Genomic DNA, 8,683 nt, shown 5'->3' with positions numbered 1-8,683 from the left:
TAAGAGAGTGTGTAGTGTATACAGTGTGTAGTGTAAGAGAGTGTGTAGTGTAAGAGAGTGTGTAGTGTAAGAGAGTGTGTAGTGTAATGCAGTGTGTAGTGTAGTGTGTAGTGTAGGAGAGTGAGTAGTGTAGTGCAGTGTGTAGTGTAGTGTAGTAGAGTGTGTTGTGTAGTGTGTAGTGTAGTGTGTAGTGTAGGAGAGTGAGTAGTGTAGTGCAGTGTTAGTGTAGTAGAGTGTGTAGTGTAGTGTAGTGTGTAGTGTAGGAGAGTGAGTAGTGTAGTGCAGTGTGTAGTGTAGTGTAGTGTAGTAGAGTGTGTAGTGTAGTGTGTAGTGTAGTGTGTAGTGTAGTGTAGTGTAGTAGTGTAGTGTAGTGTGTAGTGTAGGAGAGTGAGTAGTGCAGTGTGTAGTGTAGTGTAGTAGAGTGTGTAGTGTAGTGTGTAGTGTAGTGTGTAGTGTAGTGTAGTGTGTAGTGTAGTGTGTAGTGTAGGAGAGTGAGTAGTGTAGTGCAGTGTGTAGTGTAGTGTAGTAGAGTGTGTAGTGTAGTGTGTAGTGTAGTGTGTAGTGTAGGGTGTAGTGTAGTGTAGTGCAGTGTGTAGTGTAGTGTAGTAGAGTGTGTAGTGTAGTGTGTAGTGTAGTGTGTAGTGTAGTGTAGTGTAGTAGTGTAGTGTAGTGTGTAGTGTAGGAGAGTGAGTAGTGCAGTGTGTAGTGTAGTGTAGTAGAGTGTGTAGTGTAGTGTGTAGTGTAGTGTGTAGTGTAGTGTAGTGTGTAGTGTAGTGCAGTGTGTAGTGTAGTGTAGTAGAGTGTGTAGTGTAGTGTGTAGTGTAGTGTGTAGTGTAGTGTGTAGTGTAGTGTAGTGTGTAGTGTAGTGTAGTGTGTAGTGTAGTGTAGTGTAGTGTGTAGTGTAGTGTAGTGTAGTGTGTAGTGTAGTGTGTAGTGTAGTGTGTAGTGTAGTGTGTAGTGTAGTGTAGTGTGTAGTGTAGTGTAGTGTGTAGTGTAGTGTAGTGTGTAGTGTAGTGTAGTGTAGTGTGTAGTGTAGTGTAGTGTAGTGTGTAGTGTGTAGTGTAGTGTGTAGTGTAGGAGAGTGAGTAGTGCAGTGTGTAGTGTAGTGTAGTAGAGTGTGTAGTGTAGTGTGTAGTGTGTAGTGTAGTGTAGTGTGTAGTGTAGTGTGTAGTGTAGGAGAGTGAGTAGTGTAGTGCAGTGTGTAGTGTAGTGTAGTAGAGTGTGTAGTGTAGTGTGTAGTGTAGTGTGTAGTGTAGTGTAGTAGTGTAGTGTAGTGTGTAGTGTAGTGTGTAGTGTAGGAGAGTGAGTAGTGTAGTGCAGTGTGTAGTGTAGTGTAGTAGAGTGTGTAGTGTAGTGTGTAGTGTAGTGTGTAGTGTAGTGTAGTAGTGTAGTGTAGTGTGTAGTGTAGTGTAAGAGAGTGTGTAGTGTAGTGTGTAGTGTAGTGTGTAGTGTAGTGTGTAGTGTAGTGCAGTGTGTAGTGTAGGAGAGTGTGTAGTGTAGTGTGTAGTGCAGTGTGTAGTGTAGTGTGTAGTGTAGTGCAGTGTGTAGTGTAGGAGAGTGTGTAGTGTAGTGTGTAGTGCAGTGTGTAGTGCAGTGTGTAGTGTAGTGTAATGCAGTGTGTAGTGCAGTGTGTAGTGCAGTGTGTAGTGTTGTGTAGTGTAGTGTGTTGTGTAGTGTAGTGTAGTGCAGTGTAGTGTAATGCAGTGTGTAGTGCAGTGTAGTGCAGTGTGTAGTGTTGTGTAGTGTAGTGTGTTGTGTAGTGTGTAGTGTAGTGTAGTGTGTAGTGCAGTGTGTAGTGTTGTGTAGTGTAGTGTGTAGTGTAGTGTAGTGTGTAGTGTAGTATAGTGTGTAGTGTAGTGTGTAGTGTAGTGTGTAGTGTAGTACAGTGTGTAGTGTAGTGTGTAGTGTAGTGTAGTGTAGTATAGTGTGTAGTGTAGTGTAGTGTGTTGTGTAGTGTGTAGTGTAGTGTAGTGTAGTGTAGTGTGTAGTGTAGTGTGTAGTGTAGTGTGTAGTGTAGTGTAGTGTAGTAGTGTAGTGTAGTGTGTAGTGTAGGAGAGTGAGTAGTGCAGTGTGTAGTGTAGTGTAGTAGAGTGTGTAGTGTAGTGTGTAGTGTAGTGTGTAGTGTAGTGTAGTGTGTAGTGTAGTGCAGTGTGTAGTGTAGTGTAGTAGAGTGTGTAGTGTAGTGTGTAGTGTAGTGTGTAGTGTAGTGTGTAGTGTAGTGTAGTGTGTAGTGTAGTGTGTAGTGTAGGAGAGTGAGTAGTGTAGTGCAGTGTGTAGTGTAGTGTGTAGTGTAGTGTAGAGTAGTAGTGTAGTGTAGTGTGTAGTGTAGTGTAAGAGAGTGTGTAGTGTAGTGTGTAGTGTAGTGCAGTGTGTAGTGTAGGAGAGTGTGTAGTGTAGTGTGTAGTGCAGTGTGTAGTGTAGTGTGTAGTGCAGTGTGTAGTGTAGTGTGTAGTGCAGTGTGTAGTGCAGTGTGTAGTGCAGTGTAGTGTAATGCAGTGTGTAGTGTAGTGCAGTGTGTAGTGTAGTGTGTAGTGCAGTGTGTAGTGTAGTGTAGTGTGTAGTGTGTAGTGCAGTGTGTAGTGCAGTGTGTAGTGTAGTGCAGTGTAGTGTAATGCAGTGTGTAGTGCAGTGTGTAGTGTAGTGTGTAGTGCAGTGTGTAGTGTTGTGTAGTGTAGTGTGTTGTGTAGTGTAGTGTAGTGTAGTGTAGTGTAGTGTGTAGTGCAGTGTGTAGTGTTGTGTAGTGTAGTGTGTAGTGTAGTGTGTAGTGTGTAGTGTAGTATAGTGTGTAGTGTAGTGTGTAGTGTAGTGTGTAGTGTAGTGTAGTGTGTAGTGTAGTACAGTGTGTAGTGTAGTGTGTAGTGTAGTGTAGTGTAGTATAGTGTGTAGTGTAGTGTAGTGTGTTGTGTAGTGTGTAGTGTAGTGTAGTGTAGTATAGTGTGTAGTGTAGTGTGTAGTGTAGTGTGTAGTGTAGTGTAGTGTAGTGTGTTGTGTAGTGTAGTGTAGTGTGTTGTGTAGTGTGTAGTGTAGTGTGTAGTGTAGTGTAGTGTAGTGTAGTGTGTTGTGTAGTGTGTAGTGTAGTGTGTAGTGTAGTGTGTAGTGTGTAGTGTAGTATAGTGTGTAGTGTAGTGTGTAGTGTAGTGTAGTGTGTTGTGTAGTGTGTAGTGTAGTGTAGTATAGTGTGTAGTGTAGTGTGTAGTGTAGTGTAGTGTGTAGTGTAGTGTGTAGTGTAGTATAGTGTGTAGTGTAGTGTAGTGTGTAGTGTAGTGTAGTGTGTAGTGTGTAGTGTAGTATAGTGTGTAGTGTGTAGTGTAGTGTAGTGTAGTGTGTAGTGTAGTATAGTGTGTAGTGTAGTGTGTAGTGTAGTGTGTAGTGTAGTGTGTAGTGTAGTATAGTGTGTAGTGTAGTGTGTAGTGTAGTGTAGTGTGTTGTGTAGTGTAGTGTAGTGTAGTATAGTGTGTAGTGTAGTGTGTAGTGTAGTATAGTGTGTAGTGTAGTGTGTAGTGTAGTGTGTAGTGTAGTGTGTAGTGTAGTGTAGTGTAGTGTGTAGTGTGTAGTGTAGTGTAGTGTAGTGTGTAGTGTAGTATAGTGTGTAGTGTAGTGTGTAGTGTAGTGTAGTGTAGTGTGTAGTGTAGTGTGTAGTGTAGTGTGTAGTGTAGTGTAGTGTGTAGTGTAGTGTGTAGTGTAGTGTGTAGTGTAGTATAGTGTGTAGTGTAGTATAGTGTGTAGTGTAGTGTGTAGTGTAGTGTAGTATAGTGTGTAGTGTAGTGTGTAGTGTAGTGTAGTGTAGTGTAGTGTGTAGTGTAGTATAGTGTGTAGTGTAGTGTGTAGTGTAGTGTGTAGTGTAGTGTAGTGTAGTGTAGTGTGTAGTGTGTAGTGTAGTATAGTGTGTAGTGTAGTGTGTAGTGTAGTGTGTAGTGTAGTGTAGTGTGTAGTGTAGTGTAGTGTGTAGTGTAGTATAGTGTAGTGTAGTGTAGTGTGTAGTGTAGTGTGTAGTGTAGTGTAGTGTAGTGTGTAGTGTAGTGTGTAGTGTAGTGTAGTGTAGTGTGTAGTGTAGTGTGTAGTGTAGTGTAGTGTGTAGTGTAGTATAGTGTGTAGTGTAGTGTAGTGTGTAGTGTAGTGTAGTGTAGTGTGTAGTGTGTAGTGTAGTATAGTGTGTAGTGTAGTGTGTAGTGTAGTGTAGTGTGTAGTGTAGTATAGTGTGTAGTGTAGTGTAGTGTAGTGTGTAGTGTAGTGTGTAGTGTAGTGTAGTGTAGTATAGTATAGTGTGTAGTGTGTAGTGTAGTATAGTGTGTAGTGTAGTGTGTAGTGTAGTGTGTAGTGTAGTGTAGTGTGTAGTGTAGTGTAGTGTGTAGTGTAGTGTAGTATAGTATAGTGTGTAGTGTAGTGTGTAGTGTAGTATAGTGTGTAGTGTAGTGTGTAGTGTAGTGTAGTGTAGTGTGTAGTGTGTAGTGTAGTGTGTAGTGTAGTGTAGTGTAGTGTGTAGTGTAGTGTAGTGTAGTGTGTAGTGTAGTATAGTGTGTAGTGTAGTGTGTAGTGTAGTGTAGTGTAGTGTGTAGTGTAGTGTAGTGTGTAGTGTGTTGTGTAGTGTGTAGTGTAGTGTAGTGTAGTGTGTAGTGTAGTGTGTAGTGTAGTGTAGTGTAGTGTGTAGTGTAGTATAGTGTGTAGTGTAGTGTGTAGTGTAGTGTGTAGTGTAGTGTAGTGTAGTGTGTAGTGTAGTGTAGTGTGTAGTGTGTTGTGTAGTGTGTAGTGTAGTGTAGTGTGTAGTGTGTTGTGTAGTGTGTAGTGTAGTGTAGTGTGTAGTGTAGTGTGTAGTGTAGTGTGTAGTGTAGTGTAGTGTGTAGTGTAGTATAGTGTGTAGTGTAGTGTAGTGTGTAGTGTAGTGTGTAGTGTAGTGTAGTGTAGTATAGTATAGTGTGTAGTGTGTAGTGTAGTATAGTGTGTAGTGTAGTGTGTAGTGTAGTGTGTAGTGTAGTGTAGTGTGTAGTGTAGTGTAGTGTGTAGTGTAGTGTAGTATAGTATAGTGTGTAGTGTAGTGTGTAGTGTAGTATAGTGTGTAGTGTAGTGTGTAGTGTAGTGTAGTGTAGTGTGTAGTGTGTAGTGTAGTGTGTAGTGTAGTGTAGTGTAGTGTGTAGTGTGTAGTGTAGTGTGTAGTGTAGTATAGTGTGTAGTGTAGTGTGTAGTGTAGTGTAGTGTAGTGTGTAGTGTAGTGTAGTGTGTAGTGTGTTGTGTAGTGTGTAGTGTAGTGTAGTGTAGTGTGTAGTGTAGTGTGTAGTGTAGTGTAGTGTAGTGTGTAGTGTAGTATAGTGTGTAGTGTAGTGTGTAGTGTAGTGTGTAGTGTAGTGTAGTGTAGTGTGTAGTGTAGTGTAGTGTGTAGTGTGTTGTGTAGTGTGTAGTGTAGTGTAGTGTGTAGTGTGTTGTGTAGTGTGTAGTGTAGTGTAGTGTGTAGTGTAGTGTGTAGTGTAGTGTGTAGTGTAGTGTAGTGTAGTGTGTAGTGTAGTGTAGTGTGTAGTGTGTAGTGTAGTGTGTAGTGTAGTGTAGTGTGTAGTGTGTTGTGTAGTGTGTAGTGTAGTGTAGTGTGTAGTGTGTAGTGTAGTGTGTAGTGTAGTGTAGTGTGTAGTGTAGTGTAGTGTGTAGTGTAGTGTGTAGTGTAGTGTAGTGTGTAGTGTAGTGTGTAGTGTGTAGTGTAGTGTGTAGTGTAGTGTAGTGTAGTGTGTAGTGTAGTGTGTAGTGTAGTGTAGTGTAGTGTAGTGTGTAGTGTAGTGTGTAGTGTGTAGTGTAGTGTGTAGTGTAGTGTGTAGTGTAGTGTGTAGTGTAGTGTAGTGTGTAGTGTGTAGTGTAGTGTGTAGTGTAGTGTAGTGTGTAGTGTGTTGTGTAGTGTGTAGTGTAGGAGGGCACCTTGCAGGCCGGATGGCACCAGAGCTCCGGCGCGCCGTGATCCTCGTTCTCCACCCGCAGTTGCTGCCACGTCCAGCTGGAGGCGCTCATGTGCAGCAGCCAGGCGTCCTTCAGCAGCTGCACACACACACACACACACACACACACACACACACACACACACACACACACAGTCTCTCTTCAGTGAGCGAAACAGACGTTTAAAGGGATACTTCACCTCTGGAAAGATGAATGTGTATTTAAAATGGGTCATTTATGTAGTAGAAATGTGAAATTATTTTTGAATTTGGAGCTTTCTAGACTGAGAAAAGCCAGAAAGTGTATTTTTGGCTCATGTGGATGAAAGACAACAACTCCCAGAATGCACTTGCTTCGCTGCCCTAGGAGGCCACTCCCAAGCCACGCCTACCGGTAAGAGCGCGCTGTTAAACAACAAGGCTAGGCTACTAGTGAGTCTCCGTGACGAGTCTGCCCAGGATTTAGAGATCGCCCAAAATGCGGGAATCTTTTTAGCAATGGTAAAACGCACATCAACCGATCACTCGTTTAGCGTTCATGCAAACACTACAGTCAGATTCACCAATCGGAATGAATACAGTTAGATTGAAACAAAAGGTGAGCATGTAAACAATGAATGGCGACCGCAGAACGCAAAAGCCGAATCCAAGACATGTCCGGGAAAAAGAGGATGGTAACCCCTACTCCTCAGCATTATCCACAGAACAAGAGCCTGCTAGCTTAGCTTCCAAAGAAAGATGGCTGACACTATGTGTAGATTCTGTGAGTGAGCTCCCCCTATGGGCGGGGTGAACACATGCGGGACAGCGCCTCCTGCTGGCTGGAGTCTCTCGCCTCTGGCCGAAATATCCTCAGATGATGGAAAATGACGATTTTTGCGTCATCGGAGGATTTTTTCCAGACAAAAAACACATAAATCTCTCGTCTCAGGGGGACATGAGTGAGGAAAGCACGGCCATTCGAAAACACTACAGGTTTTCTGCTGATACAAAGCTTAATGCTAAATCCTGAAGTAGGGATGTTAACCGATGACCGTTTGACCGTATCAACGTTAACCGGTCAAAGTTGTCGGTAGTCGGTTAAAAAAAAGAAAGAAAGTGATCTCTAAATTAGGCTATTATAGACAGTGGGCTAAACGCTACTACAGTTAGCCTTCTCAGTCCAAGATCTTTTGTGTGAAGTGAACAAATCCCTCACACTCAATTTTTCATAACTCGCCTGTTTGTATTTAATAAACCAATAAAAACATTTGGCGCGAGGTCACAGCGTTTGGGTTCGCGCGCTCACAGGGTTTGCGAAAAGTAAAGGCTACAGGCTAAAACACTCGAGGTTAGAGCCAGGGCAGACGACAGGATGAAGCGTGTAAAGAAGTGTGTGGGACCATTTCACCAAACAGAGTTGCTATCTTATACGTTGAGTTTCAGTTCATGGATGATAGCTTAATGTTAGCTCCAGTTCAGGCGCTGGCGCCTCCGTGTCGTGATTATTGTCTGCTATATTTACTTTTTTTTATTAAATCCAGGAAATTGGATAATGAAACACTGATTAAAATTAAGATACAATTAATACAAAATGAAATTCGCTTTAAAGAAAGGCTTTGTGCTTTCTGTGTGAGGTCTCTGTGAAAGTTTTAAAGCAGTCTTTTAGTGCCGCTTTGAGCGGTCGCGTCCGTAATGGAGAACTGTCACGTAACATTGTTTTTTCCTCATAAATGCGAACACGAAAAATAAAAGACAAAAGACTTTTTAAAAAAGACAACCATCCACAACTTTATAACACTCCAGTCAACATCCTCCTTTTTGTAGACGAAATAGTCCCAAATAGCTGATTTTGACTTTCTTTTTAGTACGAAATCATCATTCTCTTAATACACCATGGGTGCTGCTACTACCCTTCACATCGCATGTTCCGGCGATGTGACTATTGCTCATGCGCACAGCCCTATATTTTAAACTAATCGGTTAACCGGTTTCAACCGGCTAATGAGGCTCGGTGGTCGGTCAAGAAAATGTTTAGTTTTCGCCATCCCTATCCTGAAGTATGCCTTTAATAAGCACTTATCCGGTGGCAGTATTACAGGGATAGCAGGATAGATGCTCTTTTATGGACTAACACACACAGTCCTTCACTGCCATTATAAAGCTGGAAGAGCCAGGAGATTGTGTAATATAACTCTGATTGTGTTCGTCTGACAGAAGAGTGTCACACACACCTAGGATGAGTTCAGGGAGAGTATATCATGGGCTAACTTTGGGTGAACTATCCCTTTAAGTAAATCATTTATTGTCAGCTCTGGGTTTTCCAGCCCCGGATCTTCATGCTCCTCCTACACTCGCCCTGCGCTGGCTGAGGACACAAGCTGATAAAGAGACCGGAGCGGGTCATGTGCATATACTCACAGCGTTCGGCCCGCCGCAGCCGCCCAGAATCAGCAGCGTCTCGCTGTCGATCACGATCTGAGGGACACAGAGAGCGCATCAGCCTCAGAGCATCATGGGAAGGGTCAGAGGGTCTGAAGAGGAGCGTTACCTGAGACTGGCCTCCGCGCGGGTGAGGAGACGGCCCGCTCACACTGGGCTTAGACCAGCACCACTGCTCCAGGTCCAGCAGCCACACCTCGTTACTCCTGACACACACACACACACACACAGATGAGACACACACACACACACACACACACACACACACACAGATGAGACACACACACACACACACACACACACAGATGAGACACACACACACACACACACACAGATGAGACACACACACA

The 8,683-nt window shown here is 43.1% G+C and overlaps 1 protein-coding gene across 1 annotated transcript in view; it reads right to left on the bottom strand.

The window, feature by feature from the left end:
• The window catches only part of fbxo42 (F-box protein 42), a 19,991-nt gene that overhangs the window by 6,108 nt on the left and 5,200 nt on the right, over positions 1–8,683 (bottom strand). The window contains exons 7-8 of the mRNA XM_079891107.1: positions 8,443–8,539; positions 8,313–8,369 (exon numbers count right to left, since the gene is read on the bottom strand). Coding sequence (XP_079747233.1) covers positions 8,313–8,369; positions 8,443–8,539 — 154 coding nt within the window. The remainder of the gene's footprint in view (positions 1–8,312; positions 8,370–8,442; positions 8,540–8,683) is intronic.

Source organism: Squalius cephalus (assembly GCF_949319135.1).
Source record: "Squalius cephalus genome assembly, chromosome: 13".
In the NCBI taxonomy this organism is placed as follows: domain Eukaryota; kingdom Metazoa; phylum Chordata; class Actinopteri; order Cypriniformes; family Leuciscidae; genus Squalius; species Squalius cephalus.
This window is presented reverse-complemented; position numbering and strand designations above follow the sequence as displayed.